General features: G+C 31.1%; 1 protein-coding gene across 1 annotated transcript; it reads right to left on the reverse strand.

The window, feature by feature from the left end:
- Positions 1-176: 176 nt before the first annotated feature.
- Positions 177-27,743, reverse strand: LOC139480999 (TBC1 domain family member 9-like). Its single transcript, XM_071264004.1, has 31 exons — positions 27,557-27,743; positions 22,543-22,654; positions 21,983-22,034; positions 20,884-20,961; positions 19,769-19,858; positions 18,960-19,043; positions 18,391-18,524; positions 18,023-18,088; positions 17,535-17,611; positions 17,011-17,064; positions 16,662-16,733; positions 16,185-16,317; positions 15,806-15,925; positions 15,337-15,425; positions 14,396-14,439; positions 13,830-13,956; positions 12,523-12,631; positions 11,986-12,080; positions 11,303-11,397; positions 10,476-10,622; positions 9,547-9,658; positions 8,836-8,896; positions 7,750-7,929; positions 7,001-7,111; positions 6,398-6,496; positions 5,816-6,007; positions 5,112-5,298; positions 4,417-4,488; positions 3,678-3,905; positions 1,875-1,978; positions 177-1,225 (listed from the first exon to the last, which is right to left on the reverse strand). Exons 1-31 carry the CDS (start codon positions 27,598-27,600, stop codon positions 614-616), a joined length of 3,780 nt encoding a protein of 1,259 aa, XP_071120105.1. The 5' UTR covers positions 27,601-27,743; the 3' UTR covers positions 177-613.
- Positions 27,744-27,878: the final 135 nt, after the last annotated feature.

Below are 27,878 nucleotides of genomic sequence, written 5' to 3' on the forward strand. Positions count from 1 at the left end.
AAGAAGGGACAAAGATGGTCAAAAGCTGGTCTTAACATCTATATTTTGTCAAATTTCAAACTGAAAACAGAGGAAGAAGAAACCAAGGGAGTAATCCAAAATTAAAGCAATTACTTACATTTGAAAATTGTGCAACTTTAAATGAACTAAACATTAATTTATTTATATAATCTGCATTTGAAAGCAGTGCTGAAAGCAACCATCTATTCAAGGATTAACACAGATTTGCAGTTTCCCTTTATTCTAAGGAAAAGATCTTTTCTTAATTTACTACTCACTTTCATGGACAAAAATCAAATGGGTACAAAAATCAAACTCATAATTACTACCTGAATTTAAGCCATAATCAGTAAAAAATAAGACTGTCACCAATGATATGAAAATTATGGTTTGTCACTGGTGCAATATGTGAAAATTATTATTATAATTTGATTTTTTCCACACATTTTTATTAGATGTGTATTATAAGTTTTGAGCTGAAAATTCTAAATTTGTAGGGCCAATGTTTATAACTATTTGAGCCTACTCCCATTCAGTGTATTAAAAATCTTCTTGGTTGGAAATAAATGACAATTGTGAAATTTTGTGAGATAACTGTTATTTTTTGTTAGCTTTATTTCTTACTATTCTGTTTTTGTGTTTCCCATGTGCTCTGTTGTCTTGTCAACAGACGCCTGTTTCTCATTTTTGCAATATCCTCTGTTATGTCTATAATTTTTTCAAAGTATTCAACCAATGGTGGCTCAGTTAACATAGAAGCTATAAACTGTTCAAATGATATCGACCAATCAGAATCTGGTTTAGAATGAGGCTGTGAAGATGAGTCTGAGGTACTACTTTGTAATTTGTCTCCTGATTGCTCAGAAATGCCACTGTCCTGCTGTGTTACATTTAAATATTCTCCTGACATTGCTGATGAAGAGTCATCATTAGAATTTGATTTTTCTGCATTTTCGTTTGTTTCTGAGCTTCCAGAGTTTTTACTAGGACTAGAATCAATAGTTACATTCTTTACGTATGCTGCAACTGTGTCCACTTCACTCACAGATACTGTGCCTTCTCCTTGTGAACTTTCTGATACAGACTTCAAATAGAAGCGTTTTCCTACCTCCCCAATCTCCAAAAGAAGAGTTCCCACTGTTGCTATGGAATGGTATAACTGTTGCTCGTGAGGATGATCATGAAACATGTCATACAAAGTTTTCCATAACTGAATGAACTGGACCTGGAGAGAAAGTAAATACAATATGGAGCATATTTTGGGGATAATAAAAAATACTGTTAATTCAGAAATTATTGTGTGCATTTACATGTATTATTGTGATTACTGAAGAAAGGACAAAATTGTGAGATAAATTATTGCGATTTCCGAAAAAGCTGAATATAAACTTATGTTTCAGATATTTGAATTGGAGTTCTTATTATTGCCAATATCACCCAAACATACCTCTTGCATTTATAAAAACTTCTCAACAATTTCTGAATTTAACAGAATATAAATCTGTTAACCTTTTACTAATTCAGCTTCTACTTCTTTGCATAAGGAGTTGACCTCATACTTGAGTCATTTACTAACTCCACTTCATTATTTCATATTGCCAATTTAAGACGATTGTAATATACTCAATTTAACAAAAGGTGTGTATTCATACCATGAGGTACAGATCTGCTTTAATGCATTTATACAATTTCGTGACATCATTTTCATGTCAAAAATCAAAACAAATATCGCTAAAGCCTTATCAAAGATAATATAGTTACAAATTAATGTAAAGTAGGTGGTATGTACAATAAGCAATATATCAGAATTATCATTCAAAGGAAATCTTTTTATTAATCTCAAGCTTATCATCCCAAGAGAAGTTAATTCTCACCTGAGTCAACCTTGGTACATTTTTCAAATCAGCTTTGCTATCTGATCTATTTAACTCTCGTTTCTTTTCAGCCATCTTTTGGTAGCTGAACTGAATATCTGTAGCTGCAAACATACTTAGCATTATAATTATGGTCATCGAATTCAAATGTATAAATAAGCTAATAGCAGTCAAATTTTTTAACCAAAATATGAAATTTCTTGTTAACTAGTAATCAATTTTCTTTTTTTTTGTGATGGTGTTGTCTATCCTTCAATTCTTATCTTTTACCTGCATATTTGGTATCCACTTAGGCCTGTGAATCATCATTCAATACCATACCTGTCAACTGACCCGTATTCTGCGGGTGTGACCCGAGATTTTCACAATTCTGAGGGATCACCCGCGACACCCGCCGGGTCATTGAAATAACCTGAGAATTCCGAAAATGACCCAATTTCACCCGTATTTCTTAGCCTTGAGATTGATTTTCATAAGTAATATTCCTTTGAAATACCGGCAAATTCATAATTCTTCCATGAACAGGCAGTTCATCTAGCTATGTAAACTGTCAAATTAAGTGACCCATTAAGTGCATGGCTTCACTTGACAGCTTTGTGTTAATTAACACCAATTACCTTAGCTTTAGGTCGTAAATAAATTGCACTACTGGTTTAAAAACATATTTGAACTAGAGTTACTTCCCCTTATTTGTCACCATTCAAAATTATTCCTTATATTTACGTTTAATGGGTAAAAAAGATTAAATCATAAAAATATAAAATTCAAATACATATTGAAAAATAACTTTTCATTATTTTTATACTTTTATACAATTTTAAAAAAAAGTTGAAAATTATTTTTTACATTTATACTTCCTTTAACTGTATTACTATATTTTATCATAGTCTAATTTCCATTTCAATTGAGACATACCAACTGTGCAAGGGCTGTATAACCAGTCCAGGTCGTTAAAAACTTCCATTTGTTTGTTGATTGAGAGATGAATGTTCATGTATTATATGTAAGGTCGAGCTACATGGTATGTTTAAAGGCTACATAGCCGGTAGTCTCAATTTTAAATTGCATTTGAAAAATAAATTTTAGATGATGACAAAAAGTAAAGAACATAAGACTGTGTTACACAAATTTATAAAAATCTTTAAAAGTGCAATGAAATAATAATAAATAAGATTTAAAATGACTTAACCAAGTGAACATGCATTGATGTTTTGATATCTTTGATATACATTATAAAAAAATGTACCATAAATACTGAAATTCAGCTCGAAAACGTTCGTACGCGTTATGACCTGAGATTTGATTCTTCAATGCAGGTCATGACCTGCATTTTCATCGTCACAGGTTGACAGGTATGTTCAATACTATATTTAATCCAATGTTGAAACGTATCTTAACATTTGACCATAAAACTACCTTCCTTGACTACCAATTCTTACATCCATTTCTACTTTCATCTCTATCTATTTTCCTAAGTCAATCATCAAGATGAAAATAAAATAGTCATTGAAGAGAAAAGATATCCTGGCTGTCCTAGTCTGCTGGACAATTGAAACTTAACATATTTTGGGTTTAGTACTAAATATAAGAGCAATACCAATTTTAGAGCATTTAGTTGGTACAGGTTAACCACAAATTGACATGATCAAGTAAATTTTTTTATCAGTTTGAATGCAGATTTAAGTAAAGCATTGAAATCAAACATCTAGGAAAATACATTTTTCTGACATCCATGAACATTGGTAACCACGAAAAAATAAATGAATTCACAGTACACTGCATCATGAAAAACAATGGTATTACCTTTATAATATCCACCAGCTTCAGGGATTTCCACACTGGCCCCGTCTCCTTCAGCTCCAGTCTTTACTGCCTCCCCAGTTGCACCAGTTGCCTGTGAATTGCCACTAGCCTGTTCTTCTGAGGATTTCTGTTCACCCTTGTCTCCTGTACCAGGCTCATCTGTGTCTGGTTCTTCTGGTTCCTCATCAGGCATATCCTCCTCAATGAAATCACCAGGTAATTCTATCTCTACAATCAAAATTTATATTTTATCATTAATATTATATATTTTATCACAAATGTTGTCCAGGGCACAATGGTTCTAAATCAAGCATTCGAGTTGCAGATACAACAACTGAATCAAATTGTATTCAAGCTATTTTTGTTTGGAATGTCTTTATATCCAATCATTTTCAACATGTCCATAGTACTGACTGACTTTTTATTCACCAATATTAATTTTTATAATTTATTGTAATTACATAAATCTTATTTTAACTGTATATGTTTTCCACTTTCAACTAAGTGTAATAAAAAAAACTTGAGAAGCATTTTACCAATTAATCTGCAGATTTTCAGCTTTCAAGTCTAACAATAGTTTGGTAAATATGAGATCTAGGTATAATATTTCTTTGGGTTTTTTTTCTTCATGATATTCCAATAGGTTGTTAAATAGATCAGCTCATAATATGATAGCATATTCCATGAATAAATTTTCTGTCTTTTAAATAATTATAAAAATAAATGTATATCTAGCTACCTGGAGAATCTGTCAATGATTTGTCATCTGTAAAGAAATCTGTAGCTTCTTCTGCCACATCTGTTGATGCCACTGAAAGTTAAAACAATTCTAATATAAAGTTACATTACAGAAAGAACAAGTATGAGTTGGTCAACCAATAGTGTCTGTTTTCAAACTTTAAGTAAATCTGGTGTTTAATATGTGGTAAGTGTATGGAACCTTTTTCGGAATGTCTGAATTAGGCCTTTGTTTTTGTAGATATTCAGGATTGACCCTTTATTTTTGCAGGAATCTGTTGGGACTCATGAGTTAATGATTTATTTTTAATTATACAGGAAAGAAAACTTTTTTTGTCAAGCATCCAGATGACACCCCCTCCTACCACCCCTCATTAAAGAAAAAACAGGATAGAAGTCTGAAGAATCCTCTTAAACGAGATAGCAAACAAATAAAACAAATCATCAAAAGACATTTAGAAGACATTTGAATCTAAAACAATAGTAGTTAATCAGACAATAAAAAAATCTGTCATCACCACTAAATTCTTCAGGTGTTTATAACATTAAAGAACTGACAAGTTTATTAATATGAACATGATGAATAGAGCTGATTGTCTGTTATATTTACATACCTAGTATATGAGCATCATGAGACTCCTTATTAAGTGTGTCTGTCAGCAGTAGTAAGGTTGATTTAAAGTGATATTTACGTACCTGAAACAGGAGAGACTGGACCCTCATCTGACTCCTCGTCCAGTTTATCTGTGGGCAGTAGGGCTGGTGGTTGGTGACATGTGTACAACAGCTTTAGTTTGTGCGTTATGTCAGCTTTACAAACTACACCCAGGATGTAAACAAATTCCTTAAAGTTTATCATGTTGTCTTTGTTTTCATCAATTAACTGCAAAATATAATTAATTGTCATTGCAAAGCATTAGAAATACATTTCCTGTAAATCCAAGTTTACAATTACACCAATCCAGTCTCAAACAAAAATGTTTGTGTTTAGAAAAAAATAAAGTTGAAAATGTAGGTCATAGTGACCATATTGTTATATATATAAATGGGGAATGTGTCCATTGGACACAGATGATACCAAAAATATAGTTGTAACATTATCATCATAGATTCATGTGAAGAGAAAAGGGAATCTTCTTTCAAAGTCACTCAGTCTTGAAATTTTTCAGTCATTTGAATTTTATTGACAAAGTTAATGCAATTTTAATGTGGCATCAAAAACCATCCTTAGAATGAATATTAAAATATTTGCATTTATTGAAGGTAATCTTGATTGTTCACATATATATGATTGAAGAATTGACAGGAATCTAAATACCACCAATCAGATCAGATCACTTTTAAAGAATGGGTAAAAAACAAATGCACAAACTCTTAGAGAAGTAACATAGTAAACATACCCTAAACATATACAATGCCAGCTTTTCAGCATGTTGTCCTGTTGCCCAGGGAGACAGAGATAAAAATAAGGTTTTAAATTGGTCAAAGTCAATCTTGTAGAGTTCATAATAAGGTCGACTTGGGTCATATTTATCAGCAGTATCCACTGGTTGTTGATGAGTTCTCCAGTAACATGAGGTCAAATACTCTTCCTACAAAAATGAAAAAAAGCTTTGTTTTACTGGAGTTAAGTGTTCAATAATTTAACAGACCATTGATTTTTTTTCTCACCACAAATACTGTATGGTCTGATATCAGTGTTTATTGGTTTTAAATTTTTAATCAACATAGAACTTTGATGTTTTGATTATTTAACAAATTATCAGATGATCTCCTGAGTTAAGTACAGGAATACATATATTTTTATAAATTTATACGTTGAGCATATAATTTGTAAAAAATTAATTCGCAATTCACTGCTGACTGACATATGTTATATACTCAGATTTATTGATCTATGAATATTTTCAAGTTTCAGGGTTTTATGTCCTTTTTTTAAATTTCAAATGTCCAATTTCCTACAAATCTAAAAAAAAAATTACCTTAAATAAGACATATAAATCTTTAAGTTCCTGTCCTTTGAATAATGTATCTGATGCCACACTTCTGATGATGTTCCTCATTGTACTGTCTTCAATATTCTGATAATACATAAAACCATTGATAACAGGGATGTGTAATGATATATACCAGTAATCAAGTGAAAAATGATATTTAAAAACATTAGAACATTCCAGTACTAGTTTTAATTCCTTCAATACATTTGTTTTTGATCATATCATTCAAATTAATTAGAAGGGCTGCAATAGGGGCTAATTATGCCAAATTTGTCACTGAAATTTGTCTTTTTGATTTTTGATCTTCATTTGGAAACATTGCCCTTAGTTAGAAATCTTAAACCTGGTTGTTTGGTTTTTGTTTTTTATTTATTTCAATTGAGATTTTTTTAGTAAAAGCCTTCTTTTATTTATTTCTGTAATTCACAAATTTAGAAATAATCATTCAAAGAAGGTGCTTATCTACCATTGAAGAAAATGGAATGACATTTAGATGGATTTTATCTACTTCTGTTGTTTAGTTGTTGTCTCACCAATGTTTGTACCATAGTAGCAGGCAAAGAAATGTAAATATGAAGAATGTCATACCTGAACAACTTGAAGTCTATATTTGAGTCTGAGTTTGTCAATCTCTTGGTTGCTTATATGACCAAACTTTCTGTAGCTATCATCTATCAGATCACTCACATCTATTGAAGGCTGAAACATAAAAAAAAATATAATAGAAAAGAAAAACCCAATTTTTTGTACAATACAATTGAATCTAATATCTAAGTTATTTAAAAATGTACTGCATATATCTGTTATAAAAGTGTTGCAAATCTCTTTTTTTTCTTATATATCAATTGTCTATGCAAAAGAAACGCTTCAAAAAACTAAAAGGTTTCTCAAGTTATGAAAATGTTCATTATAGAATGACATGCCCAGTCAACTACGCCAACCAATTGAATCAATGAGAAAAATGTTCAGCAGTATCAATTCCATGATCATTCATATAACTTTCGATCGCCAGGATACATTTTAATTGTTTGGTATTTAATCAAAGCAGATATAAATATGTATTTCAAAGAGGATGTAAATATGTATTTCACAGACGATATAAATATTTGTTGTTTGACACCAAATATGACTATATATCAATTTTGTGTGTGCTTTGCATACTTAGAGCCATAAAACAGAGTCAAGTTTTATTCTGAATTAAGAATCAAAACTTTTTAGATTTTACTACTAAAACAATTAAATAATAACCAATAAATGCTGAAGCAAAGTTTTTAACATTCACAATGACTCTGGCATGTTTCATAGCTTGACTAAAGAATGTCTTAATCAAAATTTACCACATCTGATTTCTTTGAACACAGCATACTGGTATGTTCTATATTTGGCATGGTGGAATCCCTGTTAGACACGTTTTCCAAATAAGAACTGAGTATTGTCATAGCATCACCATCATCTTTTGAATTCTCAAGTTCTTCTTTCTTTTGCTCTAATATGGTCAAAGCTATTTGAAATATTACCTGAAAACAAAACATAAAATGTGCAAGATTTATGAAGATGACATTCCAATAACTATGGAATAGCAATAGTTGAAAATTGTCAAAAGGTATGCAGAACAATTGTTCTATGGAGATTAAATTCCAATGATTCTCTATTGTCAAAGTGAAAATTGCGATAAAAAAAAAAGGGCCACAGACCCTTAAAAATGCCATTCTAAAAAATCTGTTTAAGATGGTGTAAATAACTAAAAGCTTCTCTAGTCAATACACAATTTGTTTACACCTGATGAATAAATAGAAGGACAAAGGAACAATAGTATATCATAATATGTCTGTTGTTAAAAGGTGTACAAAAATTTCCCAAATAGCATCAACTGTGATCCTGTGGCACGGGGGGGGGTCTCTTCCTATATAAAGGTATATACATATGTGCCGCTGGAATGGGTCTCTTTTTTGATCTGTCAAATATATCAATGGGGTGCAATTTTACCGAGGAAATATATCAATAGGTAGTAATTGACCGATATAGGTACTATTTGAGCTGATAAATATATGAATGGGTTATGATTTCGCTGTGAAATATATGTATAGGTAGGGATTTCACAATTATTCAATATATGAATGGGGGGTGTTTTTAAAATCCCAGCTGCACACCTGTACCCAAAATCCCATGTTGAGACCCCCCCCCCCCCCCCCCCCCCCCCCCCCCCCGTGTCCTGTGGGTGACAATTATATTTTCATTACTTTTATTAGTAATCAAATACACTTTATTTAGCTCTTTAGAAGTGCTATCTTTTCGGCAATGATCATTTTTTCAATATTTTTTCATTTCTTTCATTACTAATTAAACACATTAAATAAGCCTTTTTTAAGTGATAAAGTTAAACACATAAAAATTAAAGTTTACAATTTGGCAGCAATACTTACACTTGCACCATCATAGAAGAAACAGTCTAGTATGTGAACAGCACAATTAAATGGCATCACACTGTAAATATAAATGTTAGTAAAGTTTTAAATTGCAGAAGATTCACATCACAATGAATTGTACTAACCTATTTCATATCATATTTTAAGTGGTTTTATTCAGTGATCATATCGGGTTGTTGTCTCTTTGACACATTCCCCATTTCAATTCTCAATTTTATATATCAGATAAGGTCAGCTGCATTTGATTTAAAGGAGTGTGTGGGGTTTTTAAGCTTCAATATCTAATTTTGCAATTACAAATTTTCTTTATGTTAACTGTATTATCTACATTATAGAAGTTGAGATTTTAAAATCAGTACTTGTTCAATTTTATACAACTAGTTGTCCAAACATTCAAATCTCTTCAACCAAAAAAAACTATTCAATGTTACTAACAAAACAATGGGGTAAACTCAGGCTATATCATCGCTTTCTTTTATTCTTTTATTTTAACTTCTCAAAGAAAGAATGGACAGCTAACATTTTTTTGTCAGATAGTTAGAATAAGTTGCTTTAAAACAGCCCAAGGATGAATATTGGACTTGGAAGTTGTGTTATGAACAAAGACAGATAAAATCATATCACAAAGGCAAATTTATTGCAAGAAATAAAAAATTAAAATAACAGCAAAGTTTTAGGCCTTGTGATTAAAGTAATGAGATAATTTACCTTAAAAATATAGTCAGGAACCATGATAATGAGATCATACTAAGGAGTCCTAAAACTTGTAATTTCTGGTGAAGTGTTGGTAAATTGTCCTTAACTAGTTCTTCGAACACACCTGGAATGAAAATAAAGCTTTTGATAATAAGTATGAAAACTCTTCAATAATTTGAACAAAATATATTGCAAGTTACATCTTTTAAAAATTCTGTATTTTTCTCATATGCAAGAGGTTTTAACATCTTACACTTACCATGCATATATGTATATACATATCTTGTTTTTCTTTAAGTATATCATATACCACATCTGTGTATTCTACTAATTCAATCGATATATTATGGAAGTGATTAGCAAGTTAGGTTCATACTTACTTTGGTCAATGAGAGCTCCTACCACCTTGGTATTATAATAATCAGGTAAAAGTCTCTCACATATAGCAGTAAATAACCAGAAAGCCTCTTCCTCACTTGTATATAGTAATAAAACACTGGTTACTATGTTCATACTTACTTTGGTCAATAAGAGCTCCTACAACTTTGGTATTATAATAATCAGGTAACAGTCTCTCACATATAGCAGTTAATAACCAGAAAACCTCTTCCTCACTTGTATATAGTAGTAACACACTGGTAACTATGTTCATACTTTACTTACTTTGGTCAATGAGAGCTCCTACCACTTTGGTATTATAATAATCAGGTAACAGTCTCTCACATATAGCAGTAAATAACCAGAAAGCCTCTTCCTCACTTGTATATAGTAATAAAACACTAGTTACTATATTCATACTTACTTTGGTCAATGAGAGCTCCTACAACTTTGGTATTATAATAATCAGGTAACAGTCTCTCACATATAGCAGTTAATAACCAGAAAGCCTCTTCCTCACTTGTATATAGTAATAAAACACTGGTTACTATGTTCATACTTACTTTGGTCAATGAGAGCTCCTACCACCTTGGTATTATAATAATCAGGTAAAAGTCTCTCACATATAGCAGTTAATAACCAGAAAGCCTCCTCCTCACTTGTATATAGTAATAAAACACTAGTTACTATATTCATAGCTTGACAATAACCTGCAATAAACATACTAAATATAGTACATGAAAAAAACGCTATATATATTTTGTGCGTACTGGTGCTTTCAGGATTTACCTTCATCAGGAACTCTATTATGAGGTTAACATTTTAAAATTGTCTGGATGTGCATAAATAGGTATAAAGTACATAATTCTTGGGAAACACCAAGAATACAGATGTAGATAACACAAATAAAGAAACTATCAATTAACATTTCTACTCCCTCAATTAAAGTTAACCTCAGATGGATTCAACTATTTATTATTGTGTTCCTTTTGGTGATAAAGTCCTTTACATAATCATGAAGTAATAAAGCCTTGGCTACTTAGTTTTGGCGATTGAGCTTTCCTATATCAATGGATGTTTTTTTACGATATTTATCCGATATTATGCAACTTCCCAATAGACTTCAGCATTTACTGGATTAGTAATAACATGAGCAACATGATGGGTGCCACAAGTGGAGCAGGATCTGCTTACCCATCGGGAGCACTTGAGATCACCCCCACTTTTTGGTAGGGTTTGTGTAGTTTAGTCTTTAGTTTTCTATGATGTTTCTTGTGTACTATTATTTGCCTATTTTTTTAGCCATGACGTTAGTTTATTGTTGATTTATAAGTTTGATTGCCCCTATGGTATCTTTCACCTCTCTGTACATATGTTATACAATACAAACCTATGGTTGGGTTCCTCCATGCATAACTTGTCAATACCCTCCTGAGGGCCCCTATACCACAGTCTGACTGGAAAGCTGGATGTTCTGGTAAAGATCTACAAATAGAACAGTAAATAATAATGCCATACTCTTTTTCATATCGTTGATTTTCTCTTGCAAAAACATTCACAATTTAAAATGATTAACATATGGTACCTCTAGATGTCTTTATTTTGATAAATTATGGTGGCTGTCTCATTGAAGTTTAATCATATATATTATCAATTCAACCATCACACTATAAATTTACCCGTTTTACTTTTAAATACCCCTCCCATTTTTTTTTTTTGGAAAGGGGTGGGGGGGGGGGGGCAAATAGGTATATACATTATTGGGTCTGTCTGTTTGTCTATACTTTTTTCTGTCTGTCTGAGTTTCTGTCTATGTAAGTGCAATTCAAACTACACAGTTCCTGGGAATGTGCATACAGAATATATGTCCTACCTGTTAAGGGGAGACAATCAAGCTTCAATATGTTGTAATAATCTATGAAATAGCAAGTTCTGTCCTGATAATGGCCTGACAATTACACTTTATTTCTACATCATTCAGATAATAAAATAAATCAAATGACTTCACAGTTTTATGCCCTTATGCAAGATAAATGTTTATGTGTGTCAATACTTAATATATGATTAGTATACCTGTGTAAATCTCTTTCTATTTCATCTGTAGCTAGACTGTACTTTCCTGAGCTCTGTTCTACTAAACTGGCATAATATCCTGGATGTGTAGCCATCTAAAAACAAAACAGTCAGAACTGAAGGTTCATAACGACTTATCTTACATTTGATTCATACCATACTAAATTATGATACAGTCAAACCTTTATTAAAATTTCATCATAGGAATTGCAAAAAGTGACTGTGCAAGAACTGGGGCTTTTTTAATAGAGGTTCCACTAATTTGAATTCCCACTTTGCCTCTGGCCTGGAATCTCAGCAAATTGTTTAAGTGTTTTCAATTGGTAGAATTACAATCCTCCGTGCAGTGAAATAAAATATGATGGATTCCAGTTGTGTTGACTGATAAAAGAGTACAAGGCATATATACGTATTCACCTTAAACTGTGCTATTGTGTTGTGGTTGCAAAATTAATATTATTCACACAATATTTTGTGTGTTAATATAGTACCACATAACATTATGTAATACAATAAGTTCAGTGTCACTGTGTGTACCTCATTTATAGCTCCAGAAAATAACAGCCATATTTCTCCTCTGTATTTCTCTGGCAGACCTTTCAATACTAAATCTTGTGTCTTATGTGTTCTGTACATACAAACACCCCTGGTTAAAATAAAGATAGATGTTTGTAATTTTGACTTGATATATCATCATGTAGGGTCCTTTATTTACAGCATTTCATTTTAAGATAGTTGTGGGGATTAGCATATCACATAAACAACTAAAGGGTTTGTCTTAAATAAATGACCCTAGTGTCAAATTTTTATAAAGACCAGCAAAGTTTATCATTGATTGTAAGAATAAGAGGTTTTAATGTACTTTTAACAAATCTGTGGTGGAAACAAATAACCAGAGGTGAAGGGTCCTTGTCAGATATACTTGAATTTACAACATGTAACACTGTTCAAAACTCAATTATTTATTCTATTGAGGATTATTATATTTTCAAAGATCTTTTTAAAATTCATGGTTTTGCCAAAGTCTGTTTATATACAAGCCTATAGAATATTTGTACTTAATTGAAAAAAAGATAAATTCATGGTTTATCTATACTAAAGAAAGTAACCAAAAATGCATCCTACGAATAATAATAAATCTACAGTAGCAAATAGTGTGAGAATAATGCTCAGTTCACACATAATATGAATAGACAACTTTCCGGTTCGATGCATTTCTGTCAAAACCTTTGGTTTTAGTAAACGTCACTCTACTTCAGTTACAATGTTGAGCATGTGGTTGAAAAAGTATAAAGCTATATATTGCACGAATTATTCGGCAAATTAAATTATCATAATTGACAATCTGCATCGCTGTCATTAGGGAACTGTGATTAAGTACCAAAGTTTATTTCTAGTTTATCCTGCAAAATGACGATCACTTAGATGCTTGATGCAGGGATACAGGTGAGCCCCTCTATCTGGTAAATTACGTCACAAAGGCACGTATAATTGATGAGTTTTTTCCGGTGACAGATGAACTGGAAAGTGGTCTATTCGATTCACATGAACTTATTCGTATTAGTTTTATTTGCATGCGAAACGTTTTACATTCTTACGTCAATTCTAATTCGAATTGCAATGTGTGTCAAATTTGATTTACTGTCCAAATGACATTAACTTTTAATTCGTATTAACAAAAGCGTATTTCTAATGCGAATTGGATAATTCGATTTAGCCAATTCTAATCAATTTGAATTAAGAAAGAAGAGTGTGTGAACGCATTAGCGAATTCGATTCCCATTCGATTCGAATTAAATTCAAATTAAATGTATGTATGAACGACGCATAAGTCTGACTTGTACCTCCCATATTCTGTAAAGTGTACATTCCACAAATGTTCCTTGACAGTTTCTTTAGCAGATAATTCATCAGAATCCCTTCTGTGAAACAAGCTGACAAGTGCAGGCTGAAATTGTACTGGTTCTTCTTCTATAATAGAAACGATACATACTTCTCTGTGTTAATGTCAAAACATAATTTGTAGAACTTTTACAATAAATCTAACAAGTACATTTATAGATGTTGTAACTTTATCTTACGGAAAAAGAAAAGAAACTAGTTCATTGTTGTAAATATACAAACATATCTACTGTGTATTTTTCTATAATCTATTATAACATACCAGTTGTTTTTAAAAAAAATATTATCATTTTGACAACTTTAAATTTCTATAAAATTATGTACATTTTATGAAATAATACTTAAAGTTTCAAAATTTGTATTCATTTACAATCAAAAATCTGTTGGTGGTACCCTGAATTAGGAATTGCCTCCCCAACCTCTTTCATTCTATTATAGATATAAACAAAAATGAAAAAAAATTGATCTGAACAACAATGGAAATAAATATGATGGATGTTGCTCTTACCTTTCTCTTCTTCTGCTATTGATTTCAAATTTTTCATAGTTGGACTGAAATAAAAAATTATACCTCCTCTTAATCATTTTTAAAGAATATAAAATAAGTTTATAATTATGAGAACCTTTTCAGAAATTTTCAACACTTTTACATCACATAACATTTGATTTCTAAATAACTTAATAAATGAACATCGTCATTTGATTTCTAATTAAACGTACTTAGAATCAGTTAAAAAAAAAATTCAAAGAGCTACCAACTAGTTATTTATAAGCCTCCAATTACTTTTCAATGAAAGTATATATACATATACAATGGAGCAGGCTAACTGAAAGTAGGTGTCAAACAGATTCCTAAAAGTACTCATCACTGTCAAGCCAAATATGTTTTTTTTTCTGTTCAGTAAAGCTGATAAAACTGTGATAACAAGAATGTGTCCAAAGTACACAGATGCTCACTCCACACTATCATTTTCTATGTTCAAGGACTGTGAAAATGTGGGAAAATCTCTAACTTGGCATTAAAATTAAAAAGATCATATCATAGGGAACATGTACTAAGTTTCAAGTAGATTGGACTTCAACTTCATTAAAAACTACCTCGATTAAAATACTTTAATCAGAAGCCGGACAGACTGACGGAATAACGGACAGAAGAACGGACAAACGAACAGACGGATGCACAGACCAGAAAACATAATACCCATAAATGGGTGCATAAAAATAATTGTTGGAAAAACCAACAACCAGATAAGGTGAACACAATAATGTATAACTGCTGAAGTTTAGGTAAAATATTAAAATTGACAAAATGAGATGACTGTTGATATACTTTTTAGTTTGAACCCAAATCATACCTTTCCTTTCCTTTCTTTTCATTATATATTTAGAGGTGTGTGATTTCAAGCAGACAAATTTTGCAATAAAAAAGAAAGTGACATTTTCCTTTACCTTTGTGGAATATGCTGACTTGATAAAAAGTCTGATATCTTCTCCAAAATCATTTTTCTTTGTGGCAACTGGGAAAATATGTAGTTGCTCTAAAATAGAAAAAAGTCAGAAGTTTAATGCTTTAATGAAACATAAAATGTTGGTTCCAGATGTTGCTGTGAACTGGTTTTCTGTATGCCCTTCATATAACACAAATATAATTTCTAAATATTCTTTAATATCTAAAAGATCAATGACAACTAGAACATGTTTGTTTACCGGTAAACTTATGTAAATCTTTATCTCGTCTTGACCTTGGAAGAGTTCAAGAATGGCACTTGTCAAAATTGGTGCACATATTTTACATTTTATGGTCTGTTTGTTTTGATAAGTTCTTGTCTCACTTATGTTTACCCATATCTTTTCTTTAATCAGCTTATACCATTCTTTTAGTATAATTATAAGTAAAGTGATATTATCTAGTCCATACCTTTCCTTTTGTAGTTATAATGAGAGCATTATTTCCCAGCTCATTTCCTGATGTGTTGTCATTCTTCTCTACCAGTTGTATCTCCCTGACAGGTAATACAACAGTCACCAAATCTGGTACCTGTTATAAAATATATCTATTCTTTGGATGATTTTGATTTTAAAAGGTGACACTTAAAGTTTATCTCTGTTTGAATATCATGTGTCAAAGGACAACAACACTCAACTGTTTTGTCTTTTAGCAATGCTTACTTAAATTAGTTTATACCTTATAATATTTAATCATAACTTCCACATAGGTCATGTATTTTTTATTCTGAATTGTTACCTTATTCTATCTTAACAGGTATATTCTGACTACCTTCCCCCCCCATACATACCCTACTGCCATAACAGATATATCCTGATGACAGGTACAATCTTCCCCATACATAGTGCTTGTTATATGGTGTTTGTATCATACAGTCGACATCACCATCTAGTTTGGCAGATAAAGGCAATCTAAATAATGACCTGAAAATAAAATCATATTGTCTACATAAATTTTACCGGAGCTTATTTTTCACAATTTCTTTTATATCATAAAACTTTTAAACATGATGACAACAGACAAAAGTGATTCATCAATCAACAAAAACACTTCATTTAAAAGGAGAAGTTCCGGTCATGAGAAGAAGATATTATTAGTCTTAATATTTAAGTGATACTTAGTTTTCTTTTTTTTTATCTGATATTCCCCTCACACTCTAGGGTAGGATTAAGGACAAGTTAAACCAGTCAACATGTCTGTTTTGGTTTCTGACCTTAGATCTTTTAAAAAAGCTACTTTTTGTTCATGATATGAAATTATATCTGACCTGAAGGCATCACTCCTGGCTCTAGCATCCAGATCTCTCTTTATAGAAGACATTTTCTTTGGGGTCTTTCTTCTATAAATAAAGAGACATTTGAAATTGAACTCATAAATCTTTAGTTCTTCTTTTCCATTCTAAATTAGATCAAAATCCATTGTGGTACAGTGTCATAGATAAATTTCCTTTCAAAACTGCTTTTCTTTAATTTGAAAATACATTGTACCACTCATTTTTAACATCTGTTTTAAGAATTGGTGCTAAGATCATTAATTGTTTCTGATATGTTGATAAACAACTTTGAAAGACGCATTTAAATGATAAAGAGCCATTATAAGATATTTGGACAACTTACTTAGTTCTATCTGCAATAGTTTTATCTTCTTCGAATCCTCCTTCAAGCATTAGTCTACAAAAAACATACACAGAATTTCAAAATATTTGCCAATTCAGTGTTTTTATTTCTATATACATGTGTAGTGTGTTTTCTGTGTAAAAGATATGTGTCACTAAGGCTTATTTTATTTTAAGGTTTCTGTATTATGATGTCAACAAAAATACTCTATCACCATTTATTTTCACATTGATGCCAATGAAAACTTTTCATTTGTTTTCCCATTCTTATTTTCCAAACTAAATTTGAATATGATCTCGTTCCATGGTCAACTACTTTATATATTCTAAATTAGGAAGTGATAATCCCTCAGCATTTATTTCAACTTATTTTTTCCCCCAGTTTTTGCAAACATCTCTACTTAAGAAAAGACTAAAAAATTGTATATTGTTTTGAGGATATTTTATTTGAAAACAAAAACAAAACACTTATGACCTATTTGAAATCATAAAAGATTCAAATCTTTTTTTAGACACTGTACATACTGTTTCATTGCCATGTTAGCCAGCTGTTCCATCAGTCTGAATGATTCACTGCTGTGTAATAACATGGAGAAGTAAAACTGAAATAAAACAATTCAAAACAGACTGTGTGAAACAAAATCAGGTAGTGAAAATTGCAATATAAAACTAATTACTAGAATTGATAGAAACTTAAAATTTTAATAGGAAAATTAAAATTGGACAATTAAATTTTTAAATAAAGTAATAGAGATTGAAAAGCATTTTCTCCAGCCAAACCAATAAATGTATTACAAATTAATCTGAATAACATTTTAAAAATGAATAGTAATCCAAAAAAATATATCGGTTTAAGCTAGTACTGACACTTGTGTTTGCAAATCAAAATTAAGAATCCTAGGTCTAGTATTTCTTTAATATCTTTATTTCAAAGCAAAGAATGTATACATAAATAAATTTTAAATAATTTGACTTCCATATCTTAAATTGTGTGGAATTTTGTTTTCAATTACCTCCCCTTCTCTGGTTGTAACTTTGACACTATCAGGGAACAGCATATTGTTGCCAACTTCCAATTTCTGGAATAAATGTAATACAACTGTGAAATACAGAAAGAACTGTTTAAAACACTTATAACATTAACAATCAAAACATTCCATTCATAAACAAAACATGTACTTTAGAGGATAGGATAAGTTGAGATATGTTTACATGGGTCATGAGTCATTTATAGTTTCATGTCAATTTGATGCATGCAAAAAGTATTCTTATATAGTGTGTTGGGGGTGGGGTCTACTACACATTAACAGATTTATACATAAATATTTGCTTTTATGTTAAAACCACTACATGAGGCTTTCAGAAAATAGTTTAAACTTACAGTTATATCAGTCCATCTAATGATAACTTTGGCTTCCCTGCCCATCAAGAAGGAATAGAAACACAGATGATTAATACTGAGGTACATCCAGCCCTGTCTTGGTACTTTACTTTTCCAATAACTACAGGAGTAATCTGAAATCAAAATGCTGTCAATGAAATGTGAATTGTTGGTTATCAATAATTTTTTAATACATCAGCATGTTTAAATTTTCAAACTAGTACAGTGTAGAAATCAAGTTGGCAAATTCATGGTAAATACACATGATACAGTTTTAATTTATTGTAGTATTTTTTCAAAAATTTACCAAATACAACACACGAAGTGTTAGTAAATGTTTACAACCTTGTAATTCATAATATTCATGAATCTTTCCAAGTCTTTAGAGCTATCATATATCTAAATGTTTTTGAGTAATTCTATGTTCACTCTAGTCAATGATATATTGTCTGTATGATAACAGGTTTGAATTTGAAACATACAGTACTGCGTACATCTCTTTTGCTAAGTTTATTGTAAGTATCTTTGTGCTGCTAAGAATAAGCAGAATGAATGAACATTAATCTTACAATTAACTAGTTTTTCCTCTTTGGGCATGTTAAACAATTTCATGAACTTCTGTGTTGCTGTTTTGAACTTTACTGTTTCTTCATCTGAAATAAAACCAACACATTTTCATCATTATTTAGGGTTTTGTGTCTAATTGTATATGCAATCCTAATCAGTCAAAGTGATTTAAGTGTTTCAGTTTTCATTCTTTATTTGAATGGTTCAAATATGTATGGATAGAGGGTTTTTTTTCATATTTGAGAAGATAGTCCTCATTGCCGCAGAAAAATCAATATATTTTAGTGAATCATATATTTTTTTTTCTGTCAATAGTCTATACATGGGCCCTTTCTCAATTTTTACCAAGAAATTTTGTAAAACATCATAAAGAGCATATCATGTTTTACTGCAACAAAATACGCTTTCGTGTTTAGGGGTAGGTACAGACTGGAGGCTTAAAAATTTCATAGATAAACTTCTCATCAACTTTTTATAATCCTCATTACAAATGAGAAATCAGATTTTGAAATAAGATTGATAATCCCAAATAATTTTTAATGTTAAACTGATTTGTGCAAATCTGTAAATCAATGTAATAATTCATATTGGGATGTTCTTGCTATAGGATGACTTAATGCATGTTTCTGAGTAGTTTTATGTTATAAACCCATAAGCTTTCTCTGACATAACTTATGGTGTGGGACTTACTTCATGGCTGAAGATAATACAATAAACTTGGGTTTCAATGTTATATTTTAAACTGGATATGATGGGATATAGTTTCATGCTCATTAACCACAAATCTTTCTATGACTATATATGTATGTACCTTGATCAGAAACTTTAACTTCATTAGCTCGAAGACTTTCTATTTTACATTTCACAAATTCTGTTGCATCATCTTCATTTTCAAATGCACCTGTAAAATAAGTATAATAAGTATTAATGTACCTCTATTACTCTGATACAGTGTAGAAAACATGAAAACATTTTTTTTTAAAAGACCTTATTATTTTTTTGTCAATGCTTTGTGAGTTTGTGTTACTTGTTATTGGCTTTCAACTATCTGTCAGTAACTGGGAGTACTCTCAGATGTGTACTTAGTGTCTTTTTCATTGTGAGGATGTATTAAAACCCTTCAATATCCATTTTTTATTTAATTTTTTTATGCTTTGTATCAATCTAATGAGTTATGAAGTCTTTTTAACTGATTTTCATAGTGTGTTCTTATTTTATACTGTTACACTTCTGTCCCAGGTCAGGAGAGGGTTTGGTGACAGCAAACTAGTTTAACCCTACCACATTCTGTATGTATGTGCCTGTCCCAAGTCAGGAGCCAGTAACTAAGTGGTTGCCGTTCTTTTCTATTTCTGTTTTCTGTTTTTATACATAAATCAGGCAGTTAGTTTGAATTGTTTAACATTTGGCATTTTATAGCTGACTATGCCGTAAGGTTTTGATCTTTGTTGAAGGCCACAAGGTGACCTTTATTTGTTAACATATAAAATGTTATTTGTCTCTCCTGGAGAGTTGTCTCAATGGCAATCATACCACATCTTCTTATTTTTACAATTAATGAGGTTTTTCATCATTCTGAACTTTAGAGCTAAATAAGGCATAAAGATACTTTATTTCATGTTTTTACCCTTTCTAGACGACTTCGCAGCTGCTTAATACACTGAATTTTTTATTTACTTGAAGTTTAATAAGGAAATTTCAAGTTTTACATAATTGTGATTTAATTTTTCTTGTCACGAAAGTCACAAAGAAATTCACAAATCCCTCGCGAAAATAAGTTGGTTTACAGTAGTCAAGAAAATTCAAAATTGATATAGTGTTTTTGTTTTACATTGGGTTTTGATTCATCTTTTACTATTCATGTATAGTAATTAATACATAATAGGTTTGATATGAAAGATATCTGCAATTGTTTTTCTAAATTACCAAGAATTTCCATCAAATTCTGCTCTAGCCATTCCCAATCTTTTAATATATCCCTTTTGTTATTTGCAACTGCAACCGCTAAAAATACAAATGTTCTGGTGAAAGTTTGACATAAATTGTTGACTAACAAGAATGTGTCCAAAGTACACGGATGCCCCACTCGCACTATCCTTTTCCATGTTCCATGGACCGTGAAATTAGGTAATTATCTAATTTGGCATTAAAATTAGAAAGATCATATCATAAGCAACAAGTGTACTAAGTTTCAAGTTGATTGGACTTCAGCTTCATCAAAAACTACCTTGACCAAAAACTTTAACCTGGACGGACGAACGGACTCACAGACGGACGGACGGACGGACGAACGGAGCCACAGACCAGAAAACATAATGCCCCTCTACTATTGTAGGTGGGGCATAAAAATCAAATAAAAGCAAGCATAGTGGAGGTTGCAAAGCTATTATAAATGATTCAGCTATGACAACAACATGTGTTTTTAAAGAATAAGTATACAAAATTGATTAAAAAATCATATTGATTCACTATTAAAATGATAAACATTCTCATGACAGCTGCCGTATTGATATCTTCCATTGTTATTCTGATACAATCATATGAACTTAACATTTAGATGCTTTATTGGTTTACATTGTTGGTTAATTCTAACAGTAGAAATATTATCTTGACAATGACTATGTCAGTTGAGAAATGCTTAGAACTACTAAGATGGCATTTAATGCATGTAATTACTTTTTCATATCGATATTTTACTAAAATGAATTTGGTTTTTCCAATATTTAATCTTATAATTCTATTGTATAGCATAATGAGCAAAAACTAAAACCTGCAATGAAACTTTCCACTTTACAATAAACTTTTATTTCAATCCATCTTTGATCATAAAAACCTGTGTTAAATATAATGTGTTCAAACATGAAATTGGAAATTATAGTCTTGTGGCACCAATGAATTATTTTTATATTTTTGTTTTTATTTCAACTTCAATTTATCTCAGAAATGGTGATGAGATGGTGTATGGATCGAGGATTTTATTCCTTACATTTGTTTACATCTGTGTATTGCAAAAAGCATTACTTACAGAAACTGACTTCTGATTCAGTTGTTTGGTGTAATATTCTATATGGTGGTGTCTGAAATTTAAGTTTATTGAATAAATATATAATCATAGTGCTTTTACTTCTAAACCTTAATATAAACATAAATAATTACAAAATACACATATCTGTTTCAAAATGAAATGTTTCTCTGTATGTTAAAGTTTCATTCGAGACCTCATTATTGGATATCAGGTTGTAATCCATATTTCTTGTACATGTATTTGTAACATATACATTGCAGCTTTCTCAAAGAGGAATTGTGTTAATGGTATATAAGGATTATCTTCAACATCCGGTTTGATTTCAAGAGTGTTTTGTTTACCATGAGTCCATGATATAACAACATATACTAGTTGTGTGAAGTACAGTTTACAAAATGTGCGGATAAACATAAATGGATAGGTTTTTCCCGAATCTGCTTCAAATGTAGGTTCCAACGCCATTTGAAAACAATTGCACCCTTATATAAATTTTAATCTTCTATGATTTATACATTCCGATTTCCTAAAATGTGCTTAACAACTGAGCTGTGTTATCATACCTTATTGTCTAATACAGTATCTATGGTTCCCACCAATAGTCCTGTTAAACCACCTCCTCCATATCCCTTCCTCCTCTGAAGGATGAAGAATGGATTGGCTCGCTCTGTCACCCTGAAATTTTAAATTAATAATGTTCTGTATATACATGTATATGTATGTTACAGTGAGTCGCATTATTGTGATAGAAACAGATGAGAAAATTATCGTGTTTAACATTTTAATATATTGTGCCTAACATTTAAAAAAAATGGGGTTATCATTATGATATATTGTGCTTAACATTTTACAATTTATGCTTATAATGATGTTTTAAATGATTTTATAGAATAAATTATTTGACTTTTTATTCATTTTCTTCATAAACAAAACTATTTCTTTATTTCAGTTATGAAGTATTAATCCATAATGTTTTTTCTAGTTTTGTTCCGACGTTGGAAAGTTCCGGGCGGAGAGAACTAACTAGTCGAAAAGTTCCAGAGGAACTCATTAACTAGTCACTTTGTTCTTCCACCGGAACAAAGTGACTAGTTGAAAAGTTCCAATGGAACATATCAACTAGTTAGAAAGTTCCTTTTTGCCAAATTAGTCAAAACCGGAACTAGCAAACTAGCTCAAAAGTTCAAAATGAACTTATCAACCAGGCAGAATGTTCCATTTGGGGAATTGATGCAAGTAAAAGCACAACATATAATATTTGAACCTTTCAAAGGGTAATCAAGGTACTGATTACAAAAGTCAAAATGAACTTATCAACTAGCCACAAAGTTCATCTTTGGCAAATAAGTCAAAACCAGAACTAACAAACCAGCCCAAAAGTTCCAAATGGAACTTATCAACCAGTCGCAAAGTTCCATTAGGAGAATTGATGCAAAGAACCACATGAGGAGGGTGTATAGTGGTCTACTAATAGTTATCAAAGGTACCAAGATTATAATTTACTACGCCAAACGCGCGTTTCGTCTACATAAGACTCATCAGTGATGCTCATATCAAAATATTTATAAAGCCAAACAAGTACAAAGTTAAAGAGCATTGAGGATCCAAAATTCCAAAAAGTTATGCCAAATACGGCTAAGGTAATCTATGCCTGGGATAAGAAAATCCTTAGTTTTTTGAAAAATTCAAAATTTTGTAAACAGGAAATTTATAAAAATGACCACATTATTGATATTCATGTCAACACCAAAGTAGATTTTCTTTTTCTCAATGAAAAGAAATTTGGAAAACACTAAAATAAATCAGTCACGCTTCATTTACAATTGAAGAGATCAATGAACAGGTAGGTATTACCTGTCAGTTTTATAATCAATGAACAGGTAGGTAATGTTTTATAATCAATGAACAGGGAGGTATAACCTGTCAGTTTTATAATCAATGAACAGGTAGGTATTACCTGTCAGTTTTACAATCAATGAGCAGGTAGGTATTACCTGTCAGTTTTATAATCAATGAACAGGTAGGTATTACCTGTCAGTTTTATAATCAATGAACAGAGAGGTATTACCTGTCAGTTTTATAATCAATGAACAGGGAGGTATTACCTGTCAGTTTTATAATCAATGAACAGGGAGGTATTACCTGTCAGTTTTATAATCAATGAACAGGTAGGTATTACCTGTCAGTTTTATAATCAATGAACAGGTAGGTATTACCTGTCAGTTTTATAATCAATGAACAGGGAGGTATTACCTGTCAGTTTTATAATCAATGAACAGGTAGGTATTACCTGTCAGTTTTATAATCAATGAACAGGTAGGTAATGTTTTATAATCAATGAACAGGGAGGTATTACCTGTCAGTTTTATAATCAATGAACAGGGAGGTATTACCTGTCAGTTTTATAATCAATGAACAGGTAGGTATTACCTGTCAGTTTTATAATCAATGAACAGGGAGGTATTACCTGTCAGTTTTATAATCAATGAACAGGGAGGTATTACCTGTCAGTTTTATAATCAATGAACAGGTAGGTATTACCTGTCAGTTTTATAATCAATGAACAGGTAGGTATTACCTGTCAGTTTTATAATCACGCAACCATCATGATTATTTGAATAATTTATTGTTTATCAAAACATATAAAGAATATTAAATCACAAACAATCACCCCTAATTAGTCTTAGAATAAATAAAAGGATTAGTAATTGAAAAGACACTGGATAAATTTACCCTCTAAATGTATCAATAAGAAATAATCATTGTTACTTCCAACAAAAATTAAGGAAGTGTATTTTCAGACAAGAGCCCAAAATCAAACAGAAATTGCCCATGCATTGGATATTTTTTTTATTCAATTGAGTTTGATCTTCTCATAAAGCAATTTACTAGGTTTCTCAACTAGAACAAATTGTTCATTTTAGATAATGATCAGTGATTTATGCAACCAAAGAATTAACCATAAGTTGGTTAAATTTTAACTAAAGGCAATTTTCACCACATTCTTATGAAGTAACATTGTACATGTTGTAAGAAACTAATTTTGCTGAAAATTAGAATGTTTTGATGTATGCTCTTGACATACTTTGGGCTGCAGTGCTCTATAAAAAATTTGTCTGTTTAACATAACATAAAACAAATCTTAAAAGTCATTGCTTTCACCTCTTTTCTAAAAAAAAAAAATTTATGTTTTAGTATTTCTTAAGGTGGTACTTAAAGTCATATGAAACGAGTGACTGGTGAAACATAATGTTTATCACCAATGCATGTATATTATAAACTTCGTCTTCTGTGCACAATTTTATCATTTTTCAGCAAATATATTGTAATCATCACTTTTTTTCTCTCTCTGTCTGTTTATGATTTAACAAATATGGCAGCTCATTAAATGCTGTATTTTGACTCCGATTGTAACCTTATAGTAAATAATCAACAAAAAAGCATGGATATTAAGAAAGTGTTTAACATGTACAATCAGATTATAGTTTATTTCAGTGACATATCCATGCATATTGCGATCACCAGATTTTTACGAGAAGGGTCACCCTAAGGTCACTTTTCATAAGGAAAATATGTCGACAAATTGCTTCCTGGAAACAAGCAATTAAAAAAAAAAAAAATTTCTTCTAAATGTGGACAAATCAAAGAATTTTCTTCAGAAAAAAGTATATTTACATAAGTTTGATAATAAAAACTATCCATTTTGATATTAAAAATCATATGCATCATTTTTTTTTTTTAATTTAAGATTTCATATGACTTTAACACCACAGGGAGATAACTCTGTACAAATCCGCAATTGTTTTAATCATGTTGTATATTGTTAAGGAAATATTAAGCTTCTCAATGATCAAAATTAGTGTTTGTCAAACTGATATATAACCAATGAAATTTTTCTGGTAAAGTGGTTGGTTAAAATCTATATTTTTGTCAAATGTTAAAAAAAACATTTTGTCAAAATTTTATTAAAATCAAACGAGCCAATCTAATATAAGCCAAGGTGTTGGGTACCACCTTAAATATGCTATAGTTCACAAATGAAAAATTGCTGTTTCATAAAATGGATTAACATTTTAAATTGCTGATGTGGTAGTGATGACGCAAGCAATTGTTGTGAACATCGATATCAGGGCCAATTCATGTCACTTTTGATGGACTGTCAGTTACAGATGGGAACATGACTTCTTTGCTTTAGTTGAGCTCAGGTTAAACATGTTAAACTAAATATGGAGTGGACATTTTGGCAATGGAAAGGGAAACCTTCAAATTTAAGATTGGGAGTAAAGTGGTGCAACCTGAAAGGAGTGGGGAGATCCACCCCTTTATTTAGGGCTAAGTGTGAATTTACAAATAAATAAACCAGGAAGAAACAAAAAGTTTAGCATACAAATCCATGGTACGTTTGAATTTAGAATACTGCTTTTCAGTTTGGTCACCTCACACACAAAAAAAAAAAAAAAACAACATTGAAAAAGTCCAAAGAAGGGCAGCATGCTATGTCACCAAAAGGTACCACAACACCAGTAGTGTCACTTCCATGATTGACCACCTTCAATGAAAGTCACTTGAAACTCACAGAAACATCAGAGTAACTATCATACCTGCCAACTGTCACTATTTGCGGGGGATTTCCCCCATGGAAGCTCTAAAATGGAAATTTTGTGAGAAACATTTTTGTCTACAATTTTAAACAAAACAGTAGTTGTATAATTCCTATAGGCTTTTAAATGTATGAAGAAGCCAAAAAACAACATTAAAATACATTTGAAGGACCCCTTGAAGGTTTTATAGAACTACAAGAGCCATCTTGCTCGCAAAACCCCCATGGGCATTTTGAAAAGTTGGCAGGTATGAACTATGCTGTACAAAATCTCACACCATCTCATTGCAGTAGACCTTAACCTTTACCTTTTACCACAGCCAGTCAAAAACACCAGATTCACTAATTCATTACAATACCAAACATTTAGCACAAGAATAGATTACTTAAAGTACATGTACAGATTTTTTCCATTCACAGTTGTACTGTGGAACTCACTTCCACAAAACGTCATCAGTGTTAAATCCCTGGATCAGTTTAAAATACTGATCCAGAGTCAGTATATTTAGATATCCAACCTGTTTGATAAGATGTAAATGTGATAATTTTTTGTTTTGTTTTTGCACAAAAATATTTTGAATTATATTGCACTCATTAGTTATTATATTTTATTAAGTGTCTATTTGCGATGCGCCGACCTATAGTCATCAATGTGCTGATGGTAGCGTACCATGTTGATGTAGATGTACAAGTGAACAGGTGAAGACACAGTACATTTGTATCTATCTCAGCTGAGCTATCTCATTCTATATGATGAAATAACCTGAAATATTGTTTCGAACATTGAATATTGAGGATTCGAGCTATAGAACATTAAATTAACATAATGACTACTGGCAAAGCACTATATGGTTGATTGTCAAGAAAGAAGATCCAAAGATAACCTACATGTACAACAATGTAGAGATATATGTGTCATGCTACCTGGAAGTGGAAAAATAAATTTTATATTTTAGAAGTTCATGAGTATTTCGTACCAAAGAGCATTTGTTAGTAACACTTCATCAGGTTTCGTCCACATTTTTGAGTGACAATATTTCTTGTACAATATATAAATGTAATTAAATTCTTATAAAACTTTGGCACAGGAAATCAGCTGACTTCCATGTTGGTTGTTTACGTTTGCAATTTTCTTAGGGTACACTAAATTGCAGCTACTGGATGGAACAAGGCTATTAATAATTTTATCTGAAATTAGTTACCATAGGAGGTTGTAGTAAAAGAAAGACAAAATTATACCAACATAGATTTATCTTATACATTTTGCTGAACCATGGGAGGTTAAAGTCTTACATATTT

This window comes from Mytilus edulis, chromosome 7, assembly GCF_963676685.1.
Source record: "Mytilus edulis chromosome 7, xbMytEdul2.2, whole genome shotgun sequence".
Lineage (NCBI taxonomy): Eukaryota > Metazoa > Mollusca > Bivalvia > Mytilida > Mytilidae > Mytilus > Mytilus edulis.